We start from the raw sequence: 23,172 nt of genomic DNA, 5'->3' as shown, positions 1-23,172 counted from the left end.
GTCAACGCGTCCGAAATTCCGGAGACCCTCGCACTGCAGGCCCAAATAACCACCCAGCGCCAACCACCACCTCCGTCGCCTGGAAACTCCATGCAAATCGAGGGCAGGCCCTGTCAGTTGCCCCTGGATAGTGCACACAGCATGACGCCGTCAAAGAGGAGAGCTGCATCGCCATCGCCGTCAAAATTGCGGGCTTCGTCTCTGCCCCCGTTTTTCTCCGCTGGATACGAAAGGGCATCGCCGCTAGACGTGAGTTATCACCGCCCTGCTCTCAGTCTCAAATCTGCGGATCAACGCGCAAGCCACAGCGAACGATGGTGGCCACGGCCGGCTCCGAGACATGGGGCTTCGCAGTACGTTGCTGGCAGCCACCACGCCACACAAACCTCACGACTGTACCCACTAACGCTCTCGTCGCTGCAGGACTCGAACCAGTTCTTCCGCGCGCTCTTCTGGCGGCTGGAGAACGCGCCGCCCGTGCACAGCTCGCCGATCATCCGCAAGCCCACGCAGAGCAGCAGCGGCGCCGCCGCGTGGCCCGTGCTCTTCGAGCGGCTGCAGCAGCTGGACCAGCTCTTCCAGGCCTGGCACGAGCAGCTCCGGGACCTGTTCACGTGGCACGCACACGCGGCCCAGCGCGAACAGCAAGTTGAACAGGATGCAAAAGAGGCGAGCACCTCCCCCGAGCGACTGCGAGGCAAGAGCATGGACGAGACCGCGTCCGAGATCGAGGACGGATACTCGTCCGAGGAGGAAGGGCCAGGGGAGCGCTCAACGCTGAGGAGGAGGTGCTCTCGACCTCGCAGCCAGACGCTGTCGGATTGCCACTTGGAGGCGAACAGCAACCGCAAGCAGCTCGCACCAATTGGAGCCAAGGCCAATGCTAAGATCCATGTCGGCAACAACCAGGGCGTGGTGGTGCGGCCGCCGGCCATGCAGATCTGCATCATGATCGTCGGCACCAGAGGCGACGTGCAGCCGTTCCTCGCCATCGCGAAACGCCTGCAGCAGGACGGACACCGCGTGCGGCTCGCCACGCACACCATCTACCGCGAGTTCGTGACCAGCCGCGGCGTCGAGTTCTACCCGCTGGGTGGCGACCCGAAGGAGCTCGCGGCGTACATGGTGAAGACCGGAGGGCGACTCATCCCGCCGCTCAAGCTGGAGACGCTGCAGAAGGACGTCCCGAGGCAGATGCAGATGCTGGAGGAGATCTTGCAGTCGACGTGGCCCGCCGTGTCGGCCCCCGATCCGGACGGCAAGGCGCCGGGCGTCCCTGGTCAACCGTTTCGTGCGCAAGCCATCATTTCCAACCCAGTCACCTACGGACACATTCACGTTGCAGAGAAGCTCGGCGTGCCGCTGCATATCATGTTCCCGCAGCCGTGGGTGCCCACGGTGGCGTTTCCCCACCCGATGTCGAACCTGCCGTACCAGGACAAACCGCAGCGGAGAAATTATCTGTCGTACAAGCTCGTGGATCTATTGATGTGGGAGGGCACGGAGCGCATCGTGAACACCTTTAGAAGCGACGTGCTGGGTCTACCACGCATCCGAAAGGGCGGTCGAGGGCGAGAAATGTTGCTGGATCTGGATATCCCGCACTCGTTCATGTGGAGTCCGGCGCTCGTGCCCAAACCTTTCGACTGGGGCGACTTGTACGACGTCGTTGGCACCGTCACGCTCAAAGGCGAAGACTCATCGTACACGCCGTCACCGGAGCTGGAGGCGTTCCTCGACGACGGAGGACCCATCTTCGTCGGGTTCGGATCGATGGTGCTGGAAGACCCACGCGCCACGACGCAGATGATCATCGAAGCAGCGAAGCAAGCGAACGTCCGAGTGCTGATCCAATCCAGCTGGACGGACATGGCTGGTGACCTCGATATCCCCGACAACGTCTTCTTCATCGGGAACTGCCCGCACGATTGGCTGTTGCCTCGATGCTCCGCGGTCGTGCACCACGGCGGTGCTGGCACTACTGCCGGTGGTCTCCTGGCTGGTAAGCCTACGTTCATCGTGCCGTTCTTCGGAGACCAACCGTTCTGGGGCCGCGCTGTCGTGAAAGCTGGCGTAGGTGTGGACCCCTGCCCGATCCATGAGCTGACGACGAAGAAGCTCCGTGCTGCGTTTGAGGAGCTGCAGAGCCCTTTCCTGCGCAACCGCGCGCAGAGACTCCAGAAGAGGATGCAGGGCGAGGATGGCGCCGAGGAGGCAGTGAAGAGCTTCTACCGACACCTGCCGCTGCGGCGCATGAGGTGCGACCTGGACCATGAAGGCATGGCCACCAAGTGGAGTCGACGCGACAGAGTCAAGTTCTGCGAGCGCTGCAGCGCTGCGAGGCGCTCGTGTCCCGGCAGCGACTGCAAGGACGAAGTCGAGTACCGATCCGTGGACTACGCGGCGCGAGGCCAGGAGCTGGCGAGCATCACGCGCTTCACATGCGGGCCGTCAGCCCCAGGCGCTGCCGTAATCCTGCAAGAGGTGGGCTGGGCCATCGCGTGCATGAACCACATCGGCGGCGTGGTGAGGGACATCAGCCAGTTCCTGCTGCTCTCGTGCTTCACGTCCTGGGACGTCGTGCCCGTCAGGTGAGCTGACTCAACTCGAGTCACTCGAGTCGAGTCAAGCCAAGCATGAGCTGGGCAGCAGGATGCTAGTTAGTATAGACCAAGGCAGAGAATCGACTCGATCACTCAAAGTCATGCAGTCATTGCAGTGTAGCCATATTACGGGCCCAGCGCCCATCTCAATGGAATCCGCGTCAACCCTCGTTTTGATTAGGCCACAGGGCAGTGCCGCATTTTCACTTCCACTCTCCTCGACTAACCACCCTCAAGTCCAGTCAAGCCTCGGACGCTCGATGCCGCACGAGTGCAAGTTCCACGCGTGGAACCAGCGCTTCCGCGCGGCGTTCCACAAGGAGTCGACGACGCTGGCGATCGCGCCGCCGTCCCCCGTGCAGAGCGCGCTGGAGGACGTGCGCACGGCGGGCATCGCAGTGCACGGACCCGACGGCCGCATCCGGCTGGACGTGGCCGAGGAGGAGGAGATCGACCTGGACGCACTGCGCCGGCGGTCGCACACCACAGTGGAGAGCGACGACGACCTCACGCCGCTCGAGGGCGACGCGCTGCCGCCCGTGCTCAACGTCTGCATCATGATCGTGGGCACCAGGGGCGACGTGCAGCCGTTCCTGGCCATCGCCCAGCGCCTGCAGAGGGACGGACACCGCGTGCGGCTGGCCACGCACGCCATCTACAGAGACTTTGTGACCAGCCACGGGGTAGAATTCTACCCGCTGGGTGGAGACCCCAAGGAGCTGGCCACCTACATGGTCAAGACCGGCGGCCACCTCATCCCCACCAAGATCGAGACGCTGCAGAAGGACGTGCCGCGCAACATGCAGATGATCGAGGAGATCCTCCACTCCACGTGGCCCGCAGTGTCGGCCGCTGACCCGGAAGGAGGCGGCCCCGGCGTGCGTGGCAAACCCTTCAGAGTGCAGGCCATCATCTCCAACCCCGTCACCTACGGCCATATTCATGTGGCCGAGCGGCTTGGAGTGCCGCTGCACATCATGTTCCCGCAGCCGTGGGTGCCCACGACGGCGTTTCCGCATCCGTTGGCCAACATGCCGTACACCGGCAAGAAGCAGAAGAGGAACTACCTGTCGTACAAGCTCGTGGATCTACTGATGTGGCAGGGGACGGAAGGCCTGGTGAACGAGTTCCGCACGGAAGTTCTGGGGCTGCGCAAGATCCGCAAGGGCGACGGAGGCCGCGACATTCTCCTGGACTTGCACATCCCGCACGCGTTCATGTGGAGTTCGGAGCTCGTGCCGAAGCCCAAAGACTGGGGCGACCTCTACGATGTCGTGGGTACTGTGACCTTGAAGGGGACGGCGTCGACGTACACGCCTTCGCCAGAGTTGGAGGACTTTCTGGGCAGTGACGGCGGTCCGATCTTCGTTGGCTTTGGGTCCATGGTGCTGGACGACCCGCGCGCGACGACTAAGATGATCATTGAAGCTGCGAAGCAGGCGAACGCGCGCGTGTTGATTCAGTCGAGCTGGAGTGACATGGCTGGAGACCTGGTGATCCCCGACAACATTTTCTTCCTGGGGAACTGCCCGCACGACTGGTTGATGCCGCGTGTGAGTGCTGTGGTGCATCACGGAGGCGCTGGCACGACTGCAGCGGGTCTGTTGGCGGGGAAGCCCACGTTCATCGTGCCGTTCTTTGGAGACCAGCATTTTTGGGGCTGGGCGGTGTCACGAGCTGGTGTTGGTGTGACCCCGTGCCCAATCGAGGAGCTGACGACGGAGAAGCTTCGTGCCGCGTTTGAAGAGCTGCAGAGCGAGGAGCTGCGCAACTGCGCAGTGGCCACCCAGCAGAATATGCAGCAGGAGGACGGCGCGGAGCAAGCGGTCCGCTGCTTTTACCGTCACTTGCCAGTGGAGAACATGCGCTGTGATTTGGATCATGTACGAGTGGCAACGAGGTGGTGTCAGCGTCGCAAGCTGAAGCTCTGTGAGGTGTGCGATTTCGTGGTGGCGTCTCAACCGGAGAATATCGGCCGGAGGGTGGTAGACTATCACTTCGTGGACTACACGGCTCGAGGCCCCTCTGATGGTTTTGCTGGGGCTTCGTCAGGTGCTGCCGCGTTCTTCCATGAGCTGGGTGGCGCCTTCAAAGATGTGATTGTGAAGCCTGCGAAGGGATTCCGCGAGGAAGGCCCCAAGGGAGCTGTGATTGGAGTGGTGAAGGGCGTGAGTGGACTGGTGATCCGTCCCGTGCATGGTGTCGCGTTGTTTGCGGATCATATCGCCGCAGGTCACGCTAATTATTTCAATGAAACTGGTCGTCGCAAGCGTGGAAGTGTGTTTGACAAGACGTTCATGGCGGCTCTAGGGAAGGAGAATGGACTGAACGATTCCTACACGTTGGGAGGCAACTCCGACGAGCTTGAAACCCACCGATCAATTGGCCCCAAGAAGGAAGTTCGGAGAAAGGTCGAGCTGGACGTCACCGATGAGGACAAGCTCAAGTACCAGGCGCGATTCCGCGAGATCATGAGCGAAAAGGAGACCGAGCGCAAGTCTCTTGATCGCATCCAGCGGAGCTCGCACTCTTCGTCCTCCTCATCCGGAGCAGAAAGCGAAGAGTCTTCGCCACGGGAGGGCATCTCGATCATTTCCGTTGACTTCACTGCAAGCGGCAACATCGGTTTGAACTTCAACGTTGGAAGTAAAGTGCCGGACACGATCAGTGAGGCGAAGCTTGAGGAGTGGCGTCAGTATTCCAAGCTGCAGAAGGTCAAGTCGGAGCGGATCCTCAAGAATTTCGTGGGGACCACAGTGCCGCCGATGAATATCTGTCTCGCAACCATTGGAACTTGGGACAACAACGTCAAACAACTTGTTGCTATCGGTGTGCGGATGGCAGCCGACGGCCATCGAGTTCGGATTGCGGCTCATGAAGAATTCCGGGCTGACATCACGGGGCGTGGGCTCGAGTTCTACCCACTGGCCGGAGCCATCAAGAATTTCCACGACTTCATCAAGTACCTGCACGACACGAAGGACGCGAACCCGATTCAGCGACACAGGGCAGGGCGTCCGGTGCTAGGCCCCTTCAAAGACCTGGTCTACTCCCTGTGGCCTGCAGCGAACGGAGCTGATCCTCACGGAGGCGGGCAAGATATCCCCGGAGAGCACTTCCGAGCGGATGTGCTGCTGTGGCACCCGCTGCTGTTCGGCCATGTTCACGTCGCGGAACGGTTGGGCATTCCGCTACAGTGTTTTAGCTTGGTGCCTTTGTCGCCGACATTTGCCATGCCCCACGTGCTGAGCGCAACTTTCATGGACGATATCAGCCAACTGGGGCGTGAGTTCAAGAAGACGAATTGGCTGTCTTACGGCGTCGTGGATACTGTATTGTGGCGAGGAGTGGAGGATATTGTGGACGATTTTCGAGAGCACATTGGCTTAACTGGTCGCTGCAACCAGGCCAGCCCTCTGGTTGAATGGAAGATCCCACACGTGTATCTGTGGAATCCTAAACTGCTGCAGAGGCCAGTTGACTGGGGGCGTGAGCTGACGGTGGCAGGCTACGTTACGCTGAAGGACGAGCGTGAAATGGCCAAGATGCGCAAGTTCAAGTGGAGTCGATCGCTCAACGATTTCACGCTTGCTACCCGGGATCCTGTTATCTACTTCGGCGTCTCCACGTACTGCCTGGCATCGGTTGATATCGATCGGCTGCTACAGATGATCGACGAGGCAGCCGAGGAGGCCAAGGTGAAGATTATTTTCCAAGCTCGAGAGGGGAGAGCAGATCACGCGCTGTATCACTCGGAGAATATTTACGAAGTGGAGAGCGACTTCCCGTATTCGCTGATCCTTCGCAAGGTGGCGGCCACCATTCACTGGGGTGAGCCCGCTATCGTGGAAGAGGGACTCGCGGCCGGCAAGCCCGTTGGAATCTGCGTCAGCTTGTCGTCGCAGTACTACGCCGCCTGCATGTGCGTGTCGGCGGGTGTTGGTATCCCGCCTATTGATCTGAGAACGTGCACCGCCGAGTCGTTGGTATCGTCTTTTCAGCACATTTTGCAGCCTGAGCTCCGAGACAAGGCTCAAGAGGCTGCCAAGACCTTCAAACCTGAGGAAGCTCTCGAGAAGGCTGTCGACACCTTCTACATGAACCTGCCGCTCCGAGCGATGCGCTGCGATGTGGATGAGAACAAGGTGGCTCGCATATACGACCTCCGCTTGGAGCTGAAGCTGTCGTTTGACGCGTACATTGCCATCCAGCCGCTCCGCAGTCACGACGACACGGACGACGTGTCATATAAGCCGCTGTACTACGACGGTCGTCGACCTGCCAAGTACTCGCTTCGGGACTTCGCGGATGATGAAGAACCGGAAGATGTCAAGCCAACACACGGCTTGGAATCGATTCGCAGGGCTCTCGTGTCGTTCGCGTCGCACGAATCGAGCCAGTCGGTGCCTCAAGCCCCCAGGTCCGTCTTGTCGAGATTGACGAGCAGAGTTGCGCTAGTGGTCGAGAAGCCGAAGTTCTGGTCGTCGGCGCAGGAGGAAGCTGCTGACCGCAAGGTGATCATGGCGGCGTACGAGAGGGTCTTGCAGCAGCGTGCGGCCCAGCAGGTGATTGAAAAGCCCCGACGAAATTCCCTGTGTCGTCACGCTGGAGTGGCATGATGATAAGGCGATCCTGCTACCAACTAAGGCAGCTACCAGCAGCAAGATAGCGAACGTATTTTGGGGGCTTCAAGAGCGATGACTTCGCAAACTTACCCAACAATAACAACGTCCTAGTGAAGAAGTCAGCTTTTGAACAGGGCTACGAAGTCGCCATTAGAGCGACTGACGAATGTCATGCCTGTTCAACGGGCGCTTGGTGTTGTATTGTCACTTGGGTGCGCAGCATGAAGAAGACCCACACATTGAAGGGAAGCCACAGTTTCTGCTTTTGATCTTGCCGCTCAAGAGCTCAGCCCGAATATCCATGACCTCATGACCAGGTGAAGGTAGTTTAGATCGACGAAGGAATCAAGCTTTTGACGTCGACGGACGACGACAACGTGCTGACAGCGGTGCATGGAGGAGATTGAGCTGGAAATCGCGGAGGAGCTCGACCCCATTCCTGATGACGATGGTGCGAGGCGTCCTCGCTTTGAGCCAGCACTGCTGGAGTCGGCAGTGGTGCAGACATCCACGGTGGTTGCCGACGATGACAAGCAGCAGCAGGTGACCCTCGTCAAAGGCATCGAAGACGGCAGGTAGACGATCGAGCTCGCCAGCAACTTTGGTGGTTACGAGCTTGTAGGGAAGGCTAGCGAGACCTTCGGATGCTCAGGGTGGCACTACGGTAGCGAGATGAAGAACATGATGAAAGCAAAATCTTCATCTGAATCTTAATCTTAAGCTAGCTAGCGATCATCTTGGGCTGCTTACGCCTGAATAGCGTGACGCTGCAGGAGCTTCTTCGGCTTTCCGAGCACGCACGTCTTGAGGCTCGCAGCAAAGCGCAGCGCATTTGCACGTTGCCTGCGCTCGAGAAGCAAGGCTGCAGCAGGGACGTGAGCTTGGAGTCGCGATAAGGGACCTGGCGCCAAACAAAACAATAAGCAGGTTAGAAGATGAGTTGAAAGCAATAACAAAAATCTTGGTGTACGTACATGCTTGTGGTCTTGGTCGATCGCGTTGAACACGCCAATGAGAGCACTCAAGCTCCTGTTGATAGCCTGAGCCTCCTTCATCCGGTCACCTGTGACGCCGGAGCGATCAACGGGCTCACTCCCAGCGAGGTCGACCAAATGAAGGAGGCCATCAGAGCGATCTCGAGAGCTGGCGTGGGAACCAACAATTCGTACCTTCAACACGAAGTGCGACCGCGACGACATCAGGTTCAGTGCAGTCTTCGCGGTGCGGCGGTTCTTGGACGCTCGGGCGAGCAGTTCTTGAACATCATCGATGTTACTCACCAGAGCACTCGAGAGGCCTTGGACGCTGATCTTGCTCGCCATCCGAAGCTCCAAGTTGGCGCCACCGGAGACCAGCAGATCTTGGATGGTCTCATTGTAGACCTGGAGCGCCGACACTTCCACTTGGTGGGTCCAGCCTTCTTCTGTCAAAGCCGAAGTTCGCTGAAAAATAAGTTCCAGCGCACGCGGAATTATTCCGCGTTGCGGGCCAGATTTCCAAGCATCTACAATGAAACATTCATGTATTAATACATGAGTGTTAGGGGAGAATTTTCTTCATCCCCACAACGTACCCAAAGTCCCCTAAAGTCCCCCAAAACTTTTTGGGGTCTTTCAATAAAAACTGTTTGTTACTCCCCAAAATCTCAATTAAACGCCCCCCCAAATTGTCTCCAAAAAAAAAAAATCTTAGTATTGGGGTAACTAAATATTAGGCTAATTTTTTGTGTAATATTCCAGAGGCGCGATAGCGCCCGACCAACGGAGGTGAGCGGTTGCGAGAAGCGTAGCCGCACCAAACCCGCGCGGGGTGCCCGCGAAGCAGGGCCGCGCGGTATTTGCGGAGGCGGGCCCAGCGACGAGCATTCCAGCGAGCCGAACACTGCACTCAGAGAATCTTTTTATCGCGAGCAAAGCGAACAGCGGGGGCGCCGAAGGGGCGCCCAGCCAAGCGCAGCGCGGCTGGTTACTCTTAGCTAGATATATAATGGGTCTTAGTAAAAGTTAGGTACATGGCTCCTAATTATGAGGTTTGACGTTTGGTTTTTTTTGGGGTTTTGGGGTGCGTTTTGGGGATGAAGAAATGGACGCCAGTGTTAGAATACTTTGTGACAATGTAAATGCATGCAAACTTACCGTATAGGTTTTGCCGGATCCTGTTTGCCCGTAAGCCAAAATGGACACGTTGTGCCCGTCGACGGCGGACTGCACCACCCCCGCCACCTCACCGAAGACGTCGTCTTGATTCGACGACGGGCTGAAAACCCGGTCGAACTCAAACGACCGAGCTTTTTCGCCCTCCTTCAGGGTCACATCTAGCCCGTCACTCCCAAACGAGAGATTGCCGGCTTGACCTGGGGCGGAGCGGGCTCGAGCGAGGATGCGGACATATCCAGGCAGCTCCTAAAATCCTAAAGTGTACAAATTTTCATGCAACTGTTACCTGGATGGTGTTGTTTGCGGCTTTGTTGTCTTGAACAAGACTGGCGGTTCGCGACTGGAGGCCTGCCACTTGATTCTTCAGATCCTCGATCGTTTTGTGCAGCTCTCGGTTCTCTTCCTAACACGTTAATGATTAGAAAAATAGATGTGTACAACATTTCAAACAAATCTTACCTGGACGGCGTCGTTGACGGATTTATCTTAAATGAGCTGGTCAACTTGATCTTGCAGTTGGCGAATCTTGGCCTGCTGCACGTGGTGGTATATCTAAATCATGAAAACGGTTAGTAAAATAAAGAGAGTACCGTTTTCAGCAAATTTTACCTCCACAGCCGATTTATCTTGTGCGAGCCGGTTGTTACTGGATTGGAGCCTTGCCACTTGGCTCTCCAGAGTCTCGATATATTCGTGGAGCTCGCGGCTCTCCTCTTAGCACGTTAATAGTTAGAAAGTAGATATGTGCACAAATTTTCAAAAAAAATATGACCTTGACAGCGTCGTTGGTCGCTCTATCTTGAACATGCTGGTCGTGGAGCTCTGTAACTAAATTTTCAAGCTGCTCAATCTTGGCCAGCAGTTCGCAGTTATTCATCTAAATCACGTAAGGTTAGTAAGAAATAAATTAGAGCACCAATTTGTCGACAAATCCTACCTCAACGACCGATCTCTCTTGAGCAGGCTGGTCGTTGCTGGACTGGAGCTCTGTAGCTTGATGGTCTTGCTGCTCGATCTGGTGCTGGAGTTCTTGGTTATCTGGAGAAGTCTCCAGTCCTGTGCTTTCAAGAGACGGAACTGGAGAAGCCTTCAGCCCTTCGCTTTCAGGAGACGCAGCTGCTTCTTGAAGCAGAGGAGCATCCAGCCCTGAGCTTTCAGGGGACGGAGCCGCTGCAGGTTCTTGCTCCTCTTGGACGCTGCAGCGCCTGCCTGGTGTAGCTTAACATAGTTGAGGTTAGTAAATACGAACAAGACCAATTTACATCATCTTCAATATAATATGAGCAGTACTTGGAGGGCATTCGGTCAACTTGAAGTGACCTGTTGTTAGTTTCGTCCAGTGGTTCTCTGCACCGCACTCGGTGCAGGCGTAAACCACGAACTTTCCACTGCTCCGACGCTCCTGGTAGGCTATGCTGCTGTGGAGTCGCCGCACCACGCTGGAGACGTACGGCTTGATCGCGCTCCGACTTGGAAAGATGCTCCTTCTCTTGGTCGGCGTAGTTTGCTGTGGCATGTCGTGCTGCATGGCGATGCTTGATGTTGCTTGACTTGGGCCGTCTAAGAGATATTGCGAAGTGAAGAGAATATACGTGTATTTTCTCCTTATCTGAAGTCTTCTGAGAAATCCAGGGCCTCGTACAAACAAACTCCATACTTCAACGCCTTCTACTCGCATCCAGGCAACACTAGTACGCCACCACGAAAAACCATGCTGAAGACAATTTGTGAACCAATGTACTGTCTCAAATACACAAAAAACGATGTTATTTGCTGAAACCCAATAGGCTTTTGTTGAGATTATACATGTCGGTCTTGCCCACTCTCGACCAGCGGAATCCTGCGTCAACGCAGGTGTAAACCTTGCAGCTGCCTCCGCTTCGGTCTATGACGAAACCCATCTTGGTGTGGCGCGGCTTCTGCTCCTCGGAAATGTAGTCGCCAACGCACGCACGGTCTAAGGAAACTTCCTCTTAACCCTACGCTTCCACATGACCCTCCGCGTTGCTGCATCGTTGGTGTGCGGCATGGTTTACTTTACGCCCGCGCGCTCGAAGATATTTTGAAGTGAAAACAGGAGTTAAAAGAGAATATACTTGTATTTTATCCTTAATTTATTGTGAATGTAACTCGTATGACTTATCGAGCGCTACCTAAATCGTACTCGAATACGAATTGGTGTAAGTCTTGGATGGTCCACCAGTCCCCAGTATTGCGCATATGATATTTAGTGTAGGGTTTTATACATCGTGTACGTATAAGCATTTTTGGCACGGTCTGAGATGTCATTTCCTAGTTAAACCGGCTTCGAAATACGATTTGAGTGCCTCACATTCATCTTTCCAACTTTTCATGGAGTACGAGCACTAGTTACGATGAAAAATGGATGTAGAACGCTATAATAGAGTACGGTTCATGGCTTAAAAATTAGCACACTAAATACAACGACAGTAAAAAACTGTATTGATTATCGATTACTTAATAAAGCATGAAATGTGTTAGAAGCGTTATTACCACACAAAAATAACGGAGTTGCTTAGATAGCTTAGGCCGAAATTATAGAAGCTAAAGCTATTTCATTTTAGTGTTTGGCTGATTAAATTAATTAAGGATACGTCATATTATTAAACTTTGCATGGTTTTCTGTATCCGGCTAAATTATTTAATAACGTAGCAGGATATGGGTTTGTAAGCATCATTTTGTTTGACCCGTTCTATATAAGACAATATATTTTTTAATAAAAGATATTGCTATACTACGTACAAAAGATGGGTTTTAAAAAATAACATCGAGCGAAATCAATCAAAAAGATGGTTTTTCGAAAACAAATGTGAAAAAATCAGGGAGGTGATCGGTAATAATTTAAGAGGTATACATGATAAGAATCGGACAAACTCCTTTTTCAAGTGTAGTTTGTTTAACCGAAAATGGGTTTAAAAAAAGAGAAACATTATCGGAGTTGTAGGTATATATAAACGATCTAACGTTCAAAGTTTTCCATTTTCTGTTTTCGGTTTTTGTAAATCAGATGTTGTTACCGGTACAGCAAATTTTGTTTTTTATGTTTTCGCACTGCAGCAAAAACCAATTTACAAAATCTACAAGGTATAAAACTTTCATCACAAAACGTTTTACTGCCAAATATAATAGTGGACCTCTTGTATTTAATAATAAATGATTCTATTAAAATAGTTTTACTTCGCATTTTCTCCCCGACGGCCAAAATGGACGAGATCGCGCTGCTGCAGCAGCAGCTTGCCGCCGTGCAGCAGCAGGAGGCGGCGCTCAAGCTGTCGGACCACAACGTGATCGACCTGTTGCTCAAGCTCCAGCAGCTGGGCAAGCTGCAGGTGGTGCACACGCGCACAGGCAAGCAGTTCCTGACGCCGCTGCAGATCCAGCGCGAGGTGGTCGACTACGTGGCGCTGCACGGCGGGCGCCTGAGCCTCACGGAGCTGGAGAAGCTCATCGACGTGGACCGCTCGCATGTGGAGAGGCAGGCGCACGCGCTGTGCCGCGGCCGCGGCGGCTACGCGCTGGTCAACGACGGCGAGGAGCTGCTCACGAGCTGGTACCTGGACGGCATCATGGAGGACACGGACGTGCTGCTGCAGGAGAGCGGCACGACGTCCGTGGGGGACCTGGCGCAGCAGTTCGGCTTCGCCGTGGACTTCATGCGCGGCGTGGTGCGCGCGCGTCTCGGCAGCATCTTGAAGGCGCGCGAGCGGGACAACGTGCTGTACACGGACTCGTACGTGGCGGCGCAGAAGGCGCGCGTGCGCGGCGTGTTTGCGGCGGTCACGCGGCCGATATTTATGCCGGACGTGATCCGGTCCTTCGGCTTTGACGAAGCCGTGGCCACCGAGGCGCTGGGGGAGCTCATGCAGGCGAAGGTGCTCATGGGCACGCTCAGAGGACGCGAGTACGTGCCCTACGTGTTCATGGCGGCGCAGAGGGAGAGCATGTACTCGTTCTTCCAGCAGAATTGGTACCTGGAGCACGCGCGCGCCAAGGAGCTGCAGGTCGCGAGGCCCTATGACTTCTTGAAGAAGAGGTTCCCGGACGCCGTCCCGCTGCAGGAGAGCGTGGTGAGCAGAGCGCTGCAGCTGCAGCTGGAGGGCGCGGTGGAGGCGGCGGTGAATGACAACACGTTCGTGGATGTGCGCCTGTTGCTGCCGAGTGCGCTTCCTGCGGGGGATGTGGGGCTGCTGCTGGCGATGTCGCCGGCCTTGGAGAAGTCGGGCCATGTGTCCAAGGCCTACCAGATCGCTGAGAGCTACGCTGTCAGCTCTGGATTCTTCGCGTTGTGCATGGAGAAGTTTGCGGAAGACGCAACGACTAGAGCTTCGCGTGCTACCGCCCAGCAGAAGAGCAGTGGCCACGCTCCAAGCACGCGGGAAACTAGACTAGAGGTGGACGAAGCAGATGAGTCGGATGATGAGGACTTTGGAGGTAAGCGCGGAAAGAAGGGTAAGCACAGCAAGGGAGGTAACAAGCGTGACCAGGAAGAGAGCAGTGGTAAAGGTGGAAAGTCCGGCAAGGGGAAGAAGGGCAAGCGAGCGTCTAAGCGCGGTGCAGATCTTGGGGGAGATGACGAGAGCAGGTCGGCGCCCTCCCAGCTTTCTATTGTGCCGTCACGTGAGGAGACGATTGAACTTCTCGTGAAGTGGTTCCCGGTTGTTGAGGACCTAGAAGGTGACGATGAATTCATGGACGGCATGGTGGCATATCTTAAGCCCAAGTTGGACGAGGTGTATTCGACTGCTCTGACCAAGGCGTTGTCAAGCATTTTGCGTGGCGATGCCGCGTCACTGCGCGAGCTGCGCAAGATGTTCGAAGACCGCTTCGACGAGCTGCTCGCAAAGTTGCTGGTTCTTGAGAAGGGGTTCAACAAGCTTTCAATGCACGTGGATGCCAAGGATGCGTCTGGGATGGAGCAGCTTGCTCTCGTGGAGACACACGTGCTTGAATCCTCGTCAGTCGAGCTTGCGGCACTTGTCACGAGCTTTGTGGCTGAGAGCAACAGTTTGGAGCTGGAAGGCGTTCCGCTTCTGTCGACTCCTGCTGGCAATGAGGAGAAGCCGAGCTCTGCCACGGGTCCCCTGACTGCTTTGAGTGACGAGAACAAGAAGGTGCTCGAGTCAAGTCTCCCGCAATCCACTGCGAGCGCCCTGGTGCGTCTGTGGACGCTTGCCACTGCTGGTCGTCGGTCACTAAGCGATTTCATGGCTCACGTGCCGGTGCTGGCAGAGGTTCTCAGTATGCCACTTCGCAAGTTGGACCGCAAGAAGGAGCGCCAGGTCATCTTCGGGTACCGACAGGCCACGCTTTCAGAGCTGGACGAGAAGGCAGCACAACCGATTGAGCACAGTGAAGAGTATGCGGAAATCGCAGCTTTGGTCCTGCAGCTCTTCTTCCAGCAGATCACGGCGCTCCCGGGCAGCTTTCCTCGTAATACTGTTTCGTACGGCGACATGGTTTTGAAGGCGTTCCGAGAGTCGCTGCCGGAGAAGGCGACTGCTATCATGCAGTCGTTCGTAACCTTGGCGAGTGAGATCAGCAGCAGTGAAGTTTCTGAGGACCAAACGAACTCGTGGAGTGAAAACCTGGAAGCCACACACGCTTTGGTGCTGCTGAAAGACCTGAACTCCATCGAGTAAGTAACCTTGCACGGTTCAATACGCGTTCTGTTTGATTTGGACTCACTTGATACATGCAATTCGATGAGCTTTCGTGACCATGACGTTTGCTTGCCTCTATCTGATTGTTCATTTTGTAGTACTTCCTTATAGTAGTTTTTCAGACTGCGGAGGTGCTTCGACGTCAGCATTCGACGGAGTGTTCGCGCGTTGCCTTGTTCTCAGCAGCACGCTGCACCACACGCGATGCTGTGCTGGCCAGGCTGCTCATGGCCTTATACTGCGACCGCGTCAAGTCACGAGCCTGCGGGTCAGCACAGCACACGGATCCAATGACCGTCTTGCCGTCCGACCCCATCAACGGGAATCCGCAGTAGAAGTTGATCCCCATCTTGCGCACGGTCGACATGGCACTGAAGCGCACATCGGCCTGGACGTGGCGAGACACGAGGGGGTTCTTGTCCAGGATAACTTGCGTGCAGAAGCCCTGCTCTCTCGGCGCCGACATACCGCCAGGCACTGCCGGGTGAGTGGAGGCCAGCACGTGCAGCTGGGCCTTGTCCACGACGGTGATCATACTCACGGCGCAGCTCAGTTCCTTCTTCGCCAGCGAGCAAATGATCCCCAGCTCTGGCACGTCGCCCAGTTCGTTCAGCTGCTGCTCGCGGATGAGTTTCAGTCGCTCGTACTCGTTGGTTGGGATCGGGGGGATGATGACTTCCGACGGGTCATCGGGGAACTCGATCTGGTAGCTTCTCGAGTCGGCGTTGGCGAGAGGGTAGTCGTCCTCCCAGCGTGGGGTATCATCCCACAGCTGCTTGAGACGCTCGACGCTATCCATCTCGTCGCCTTCGTTGTGGTCCTCTGCTTCGTCGTCGTTTTCACTGTCTTCGTTGCGCTCTCCAAGCAACGGCAAACCCGTTCCCCTGGTTGGATCTGCCGATGAACTGCGGTGTCTGGCGGAGCTTGCTCGTCTGCGCGCGCGCTCCTCGTCAACGATATCCTTCATGACACTGAGTACACTCGCCTTACGCTTTCGCTGGGCTTCACCGCCCGCGGTTGCGTCTGCGAGAGTTTCCAGTAGCAAGTCGTTGAGAGATGCCGGTCGAGTCTTGAGCGTGGGTCTGATACGTCTCGAGCCGATGCCACGGAGACTGCCGCCTGGAGTGCTGTTGGCTCGTGAAATCGGCGAGCTCGAGTCGGAGATCACTCGCGCTGGACGCAGGTCCTCCTCGGTCACTGCAGTGTATCTCGCCTGGTCCACGCGGATGATGCAGCGCTCGCAGACGCGCACCTGCTCGATCTGTGGGCGTGAGTCGCCACGCGCGCGGTGCTCTCGCTCCTGGGCATGGGCACACTTATCACACACAAGGAAGCCGCACAAGCAGCACAGGCGTCTTCTTGTGCGCTTGAAGAACTTGGAGAAGGAGCGGCGACAGCAGGCGCAGCGAGGGACGTTCGCGACGGTCTCGAGCGGCAGCCGCGTGCTGCTGATGATCACCTGCATTCCGAGTCGACGGCGTCTTACGACCAGCAAGAACCGATGGCAACTCGCTGCGAGACGCAGCAGCCACACTCGAGCTAGTCGACGTTCGTGTCCAGCGTGTTTAAATGCTTCGTGGGAGTCCGGAGGCAAGTATTCACCGTGGAAAACCACGCGCGTGGTGCGGCCGCTGCTGTCTTCTTCAAAGGAATAGTTGATGACCACGTTTGGCTCGTGCTGCGGCGTGCGCGGCGTCGGAGCGAAGACGTTATCCAAGACGACACTGGAACGCGCGATGGACACGAGAGTCCTCGTGAACGCTGGCGGGGGCGTCGTGCTGACGGCACTCGCAGTGGACGACGCCGTCCTCCTCGCGGACTGATCCTCCTTCGCCCGGTCCCGCGGCTGCAGCATCTCCAAGAAGCACCAGGCCTCGTTCTTGGAGAATAACTTGCCGCTCTCGAAGGTCGCAGTCTTGACGGTGAGCTCCCGGTGCTCGTACGCCTTGGCCGGGTTCCCCTCGCCGCGTTGGATCTTGATGGTACGCAGCAGCTCGCCCTCGACGAACTCACGGCGGTAGATGCACCGCATCATGTCTTGGAAAATGTCCGAGGACGCGGCGCGAAACACGAGGCGAAGCTCCTGCACGGTGCAGTTCAAAGTCCCCTCGGCCAGCACTGCGAAGCCCTTGGGCCCCCACCGCGTCTGGTGTCGACGGTCACGCACTGTGAGGCGCGTGAAGAGCTTCATGGCGTCGCTGTGCGAGTATCCGCGCCGCGTTTTCTTGCGCTTCCAGACGCTGTCGTGCTTCTCGCTGAGACTCGCGGCCGCCAGCTCCATGTCGAGCTCGCCCCAGTTGACGCTGGACACGCCGGCAGCGGCCAGCTCGTGCAGCCGCTTGTCGCTCATCCGAGCCGACTCCCTCAAGGCCTCGACAGTCGCGGCCTTGCGTCGGCGCGAAATCGGGTCGTCGCTGCGTTGGCTGCTCAAGTCGTAGGCGGCGCTGCTCTCCTCGCTGCCGTAGCTGAAGCTCGCGTTCATCATGGCGACGGACGCCGAGCTGGGGCCCTCCACCGTCGTCGGCGTGTACACTTCCTCGCGCTTCCGAGGCGTCCCGAACCTCCGGGCCGCCGGCATTGTTTACGGAGACCTTCCTGAACGGGGCGAATGCAAAGATGACGGCGTCAAAATGCCTCGAGCCTCTGCAGATGCGAGCGCGGGATTTGTCCTCTGCAGTTCCGAATGTAAAGCGCGAAGAAGAGGAAGCGCGGGGGTGCAGCAACCGGGGCACCTTGAGTCAGATGGCCGGCAGGATCGACTTGCGGGATGGGGGTCACTCGTTTGACACCAAAAGGCTCGAGCCTTTGGAGCATTTTGAGCTGGTCGCGATCTGATCGTCCGTATCGTGCCGGGCCGGGAATCCTCCACACCGACTGCTATCCTAGGCTTCTCTCTCTGGCGAAGGTGGCCAACACCACCACAACGGCGAGGGTCACCGTTAGTCAGGAGCGAAGTCCCGAGAGCTGCGGGTCACACGGAAGACTGAGGCGGGGACTGCAGCTGTTCCAGTCGAAATGCCGTCGCTGCTTCGACTTCAGCGCTTTGTACGCGCGTAGTGGTGTGAAATGGAGACGACGACAGCGCTGTCCGCCATATGAAGGCTCCGGTGTCGTCGTGGCGAGCGCGGGAGAGGCCGACTAAAAAGCTGCGGAAGAGCTCTTGCAGTCAGTCGTCGCTCACTCACGCAATGTGGACATGGAGATCACAGCGATCAGCTCAACACCAAGCGACAGATGGAGGCCGCGACCTTCGTCTAGCACAGATGGCGCCGAGTGCCCGGACACAAAACACGCGGTGAACGGCGCGAAAAGCTGTTTGTCAGCGGCGCAATCGTGGGCGATTGTCCTGCTGGGACGGACGATGAGAGCGCTGTCAAAAGATCGATCGATGAACTCCGTACCGACAGCAGCAGCAGCTCGGTTGAAGTGCATGAAGTTGAAGCGTGTCGTGCACTGCTCTGCTGCACCAAAGTCATCACCTTGCGGTTTCATGTTCCTAGTATTTTGGTCGCGATACTCAAGTTACTGCAGTCTGCTACGCCTCGTAGGGCCTCGTTGGCATGGCGCTGCCTCGTGCGAAAAAGCGCTCGGGCACCGTCTTCTCTCGCGATGAAATCGGCGTCGAGCAGCTGCAGTCGCTCAAGGAGAAGTTTGCGGATGGGGACCTGAATGAGAAGGAGTTCGTGAGCCTCTTTCGCGAGATCGTGGACGCGTCGCTCAGCGAAACCCAACTCACGGAGCTGTAAGTTGCGACAAAGTCGGCTTTGTTCTTGCTGGTTGGTCATTGCAGTCATCGCTCACGCTTGTTCTTGCTGTTTGTCAGGTTCCAGAAGATCGATGCAAACTCGGATGGGACCGTGGACTGGGATGAACTCACCAATGTGCGTTGCAAAACGCTTGCCTGCTGTCTTCACTACTGTAGCACCTGCTAACGTTGATGCTGCTGCTTTGCGTAGTATATGTTCCTCAGTGGGAGCGGCAGTGATGAATATACAGGAGATGATGGCAATTCTTGCTATGAGACGGCGTATCCGGAGAAGTTCACGGGCGATATGGGCAGCGGCAATGGGCCCGGGGGCACGGGGCCAGCTCCGACGGATACAATGGGGAATGTGACTGGAGGAAGTGGCGGGGCGCTTGGACTCGGACTGCTACTACACCACAAGGACGTGATCACTCGCATTGTGCGGCTAGAGCGACCCAGCGTCTACCTCACGACCAGCAAGGACGGCAGCGTTCGAACTTGGAGCGCGAACTCACTCGCCCCGCAGCAAGTTCTAGCTTCGGGTCGGGACTGGCTGACAGACTGCTGCGTGATGAAGCGCTCCAATCGACTGGCGGTGTCGTCCATGAATCGCACGCTGAGCTTCTACGACTTGAACTCCGGCCAACTCATCGGCGACCTCGTGGACTACTCAAGGAAGCAGTGTATCCCGCTGTGTCTCGCATACGTGGAGAAGCCGTCAGATGACCGTGAAGCTCTAGTAGTTGGAGACGACACAGGCGGCATTTCGGTGCTTACGTGTTCAGACCAGTGGTTGGCTTGCGATGGCCGTTCGCCTCCGCCTGGGGCGAGCGCCTCCGCGTCGAGCTCTAGCAACGGAGCCAACAACAACGGAGCGAGCGGCTTAAATCCGGGGAATGCTAACTCGACAGGACCCGCTGGAGCTCCGTCAGGGTCTTCGACCACAGCAGCAGGGAGTGGGGAGGCTAGAAATACGAGTCAGATGGCAGCCACTACGACTCCAAGCAATCCCAGCAGCCTCGGAGGCGGCGGTGGCAACCCGGCGGGCAGTGCAGTGCTCGAAGCGCAGGGCTTTTCATCGCGCGTGAAGTTCCAGAAGCACACGGACTGGATCACGCGCGTCAAGTGGGTCCACGACATGCGCGCGGTGGTTGCAACCTCGCTGGACGCTACAGTGTCGATCCTGGATGTCGATCGACTCGTAGTCAAGTTCGAGTATACTCGTCACCGCAAGGGCGTCTTCGACCTGGCGTGGTGCGCTAGTACGCGGCTCATCGCTAGCTGCGGGATGGAACGCGACATTCACATCTGGAACCCGTACAGCTCGCAGCGCGCTGTTGCTACGCTAAAAGGCCACACTAGCTCGGTGCTGCATCTCGTGAGCGACGACGACAATTTCCAAATCGTGTCGGCGGCTGCGGATAACACGGTGAAAGTCTGGGACGTGAGGAACCACCGCTGTCTGCAGACTTTCATCGTAGATCGCCATCGAGGCGGCAGTTCAGTCGCGAGTGTCGGGGCTTCAGGTCACACTGCAGGCGCAGGAGCTGCCGCGTCGTTGTTCGCTTCTGGTGGAGCTGCCGCGAGTCTGAGCGCCGAGAACCGCGTGTCCGCGCTGCTTTTTGACGGCAAGCAACCGTGTCTTATGACTGCGACGACGCAACTCACTCGCTGGGCAGTGAAAACTGCAGGCGGGCCAGGTTCCCAAGGTGCTGACGAGGACGAGAGCCCTGCTGCGGCTTTAGCTGCTGCAAGGAAAACTAAAGCGCGAGGAGGAGTCCCAGTGGAGCGACCTATTCGGCTGGCGTGCTACAACAACGTGTTCCATCAAGTGGTGACCGCTGCGATGGACGCGGAGTCTGCTATCAAGACCTGGAGTGCCGAGACTGGGGACGAGATCTCCAGCTTCACGCACGCGCACGGCGCCAACCCCGTGACGAGCATCGCCTTTGACCATGCTGGTAGGAGACTTCTCACGGGTTCGCACGACGGCGAGCAGCTCAAGATGTGGAACTTCAGCAACGGAGCGCTCGTCAAGCAGTTCCACAAGAAAGAGCCCCCAGTGGTGAGCTCCCTGCTGTTCACGCCGACACAGGCAACGGGTGGAACTGTAGCGAGCTCAGCCGCTCTGTCCGACGACCCCTCTGGTGGCTCTAACGGCGCAGAAGCTGCCGTTGCTTCAGCAGCTCCTCGAAAGCGCAAAGTTCGCGACATCATGCTGCTACCCGCGTCCTTCGGCATGGACCACGAAGGTCGACGAGGCAATTCTGCGCTGATGGCCAAGGCAGAACTTCCGTCGCCGACTCGCGTACGTCTTCAGCATGGACAGGATCATCCGACTCCAGTTCCACCCGTGCAGCCTCCACGACCTGAAGCTAGTCAACCCCTGCAAGACTCAGCTAGAGGACCAAGTCCAAGACCTCGACCACACGTTGTCGGAGGCACACGAACGGCACGGGGCTCCGAGACTTCCCAGTATCGACAGCATGAAGTCACCAACATCATGGACATCGAGCGCAACCTTCGTGTAGGCATGGGGGACTTTATCTGCCAAAGGTTCGTGTGCTCTGTCGGCTGGGACCGCCAGCTCTACGTGTGGGCCGACAAGAACGACGAGTCCGAGGCCTTACCAGTGCACGTCCTTCCACCAGACAGTGACGGTGACGACGACGACCATGATCCGGACGAATTAGGGCATGGAAGGCGTGGTAGGCGTCGTCGGAGGCGACAGCATCACACCATGGACGTATTGGCGCTGGCGTATCTCCCACCCGCGTACGTGGCGACAGCAGGGCTGGATGGTTTAGTGCTTCTGTGGTCTCTCAACTCGGGCGAACTGGTGGCGCCGCTGCATCAAAACTCGGGGCCGATCGAGTCGCTGTGGTACGCAGAGAAGCTCGAGCTCCTCTTCGCTGCTGGTGAGCGCGGCATCCTGCTCTGCTTCGACCGGTCCATGGCCACGCAAGCTGAAATTCCTCTTGACGTCTCAGTGCAGAGCCAAAGTTCGCAAATCTCGACGAATCTGGAGGCTGTCACCGTCTTGCGCTGTGATAAGGCGAACACCCATCTTGTATCTGGTGACGCTGCTGGCTACGTGAAGGTGTGGGAGCTCCGCGTGGCTCGAAATCACGAAGGAGTGGAGCTTGCGTTGGTCTGCACGTGGCGTCTTGGTAGTGGTAACTCATACAACCAAGCGGGGGCCTCGAACTCGCTGTCGGCACCGAGTAGGCGAGTCTTGTGTGCTGACTTCGTGGAGAACCTGACCCGAGTACCTGAGCTGTTCCTGGTCTTCTCGTGTGCGGATGGAGAAGTGAGTCTCTGGACATTGGATGGCCTGCAGGTAGGCAGCTTCGGAGGTCGGCATCGCTCCTGGCAGCTCGGTCGACCTTCAACCTACGCGTCATCTGAGTCGAGCTGTGAGTGGGGGTGGCTGCCTCGACGACGGCAGTCATCGTTTCTGTCCGTCAGGTCGTCAGCGGTGATTCGAGAGGAGCTTGAGACTCTGGACGAAGGTGAAGCGGATGATGCAGCCGAAGGTGGGGAGAATGAAGACACGCTCGCCAACGCCCTCCTCCCACCGACTGCAGTCTTCATCAAGAACTGCACGATCAGCGCTCTGAACGGCTCAACGTCGGAGCCCCGCGAGAACTTCTTGCTAGAGGACACGATGCCTAAACCGGGTGAAGTCTGGATATGCGTGTCAGGTCACCGTTCGCGAGCTGCAGCGCAGAATGCGTCCAAGAAGCTGGATGACGCTGACGGTGAGTTGTCTGGAGACGGGTCTTTTTCAGGGTGCATTGGCCGGAAGAGCTTGGCGCTCTCGACGGTGGGCAATGCCGCTATCCTGAGCCGACGAAGCAGCCCGTTTGGCCCAGGCAACAACAACGGTGAGCCCCGAACACTGGCAACGCCGTCGTATCTGAAGCGGAAGATTGCAGACGTCAACGGTGAAGTCACAGATCTCATCACAATCGTAAAAGTCACGCGCGGCGAGGTAATGTGTTTGCATCAGGGGACTTCGATGCAGACCACTACTAATTCTTGTTGTGGTTTTGCGTATTCGACCGCAGATCTCGTGCTGGGACGGCAGCGCGAACAACCCGCTCGGTGCGCTGAAAGTACTGGACCTGAGCGAGTTCGTGCGGAAAGCTGGCTGGACCAAGCACGCATTGTTGTCGTACTTCGTGGGGCGCTCCTTTTTGTAAGTTTACTCTGTGATTATTGTCTACGTCACGACGAATTTGTCCTGACTGATACGTGGATTGATCCCTGCTTTTCAGGGATGGCGAGACACCTTTCCGCGTTAGTGCGATCGCGATGCGGCCCGTTGATCCGGTGCGTTCTAAGCCTCGCTGGTAAAT

At 57.0% G+C, this 23,172-nt stretch overlaps 5 protein-coding genes across 5 annotated transcripts; 3 read left to right on the top strand and 2 right to left on the bottom strand.

Moving 5' to 3' along the window:
* Positions 1 to 141: 141 nt before the first annotated feature.
* PHYSODRAFT_524881 (hypothetical protein) lies at positions 142 to 7,222 on the top strand (the record flags this gene model as incomplete). The annotated part of the gene is made up of 2 exons (XM_009537559.1): positions 142 to 2,591; positions 2,680 to 7,222. The coding sequence occupies 2 exons, from the start codon at positions 142 to 144 to the stop codon at positions 7,220 to 7,222; spliced, it is 6,993 nt and encodes a 2,330-aa protein (XP_009535854.1).
* An 862-nt stretch (positions 7,223 to 8,084) lies between these two features.
* On the bottom strand, positions 8,085 to 9,630 carry PHYSODRAFT_386492 (hypothetical protein; the record flags this gene model as incomplete). The annotated part of the gene is made up of 3 exons (XM_009537558.1): positions 8,085 to 8,129; positions 8,203 to 8,732; positions 9,360 to 9,630. Coding segments are annotated over 3 exons (846 nt in total), but the record flags the coding sequence as incomplete, so codon positions are not given.
* A 2,979-nt stretch (positions 9,631 to 12,609) lies between these two features.
* Positions 12,610 to 15,045, top strand: PHYSODRAFT_564932 (hypothetical protein; the record flags this gene model as incomplete). Its single annotated transcript, XM_009537557.1, has 3 exons — positions 12,610 to 14,438; positions 14,502 to 14,882; positions 14,952 to 15,045. The coding sequence occupies 3 exons, from the start codon at positions 12,610 to 12,612 to the stop codon at positions 15,043 to 15,045; spliced, it is 2,304 nt and encodes a 767-aa protein (XP_009535852.1).
* Positions 15,046 to 15,208: 163 nt separating this feature from the next.
* Positions 15,209 to 17,551, bottom strand: PHYSODRAFT_525062 (hypothetical protein; the record flags this gene model as incomplete). The annotated part of the gene is made up of 2 exons (XM_009537556.1): positions 15,209 to 15,622; positions 15,662 to 17,551. The coding sequence occupies 2 exons, from the start codon at positions 17,549 to 17,551 to the stop codon at positions 15,209 to 15,211; spliced, it is 2,304 nt and encodes a 767-aa protein (XP_009535851.1).
* Positions 17,552 to 18,626: 1,075 nt separating this feature from the next.
* Positions 18,627 to 23,016, top strand: PHYSODRAFT_524864 (hypothetical protein; the record flags this gene model as incomplete). Its single annotated transcript, XM_009537555.1, has 8 exons — positions 18,627 to 18,808; positions 18,890 to 18,947; positions 19,023 to 19,651; positions 19,790 to 20,324; positions 20,412 to 20,511; positions 20,578 to 22,274; positions 22,356 to 22,805; positions 22,882 to 23,016. The coding sequence occupies 8 exons, from the start codon at positions 18,627 to 18,629 to the stop codon at positions 23,014 to 23,016; spliced, it is 3,786 nt and encodes a 1,261-aa protein (XP_009535850.1).
* Between the last annotated feature and the right edge of the window lie 156 nt (positions 23,017 to 23,172).

The sequence above is a fragment of the Phytophthora sojae genome (genome assembly GCF_000149755.1).
Source record: "Phytophthora sojae unplaced genomic scaffold PHYSOscaffold_10, whole genome shotgun sequence".
Taxonomy (NCBI): Eukaryota; Oomycota; class Peronosporomycetes; order Peronosporales; family Peronosporaceae; genus Phytophthora; species Phytophthora sojae.
The sequence above is the reverse complement of the archived record's forward strand: the minus strand, read 5'-3'. Positions and strand labels throughout refer to the sequence as shown.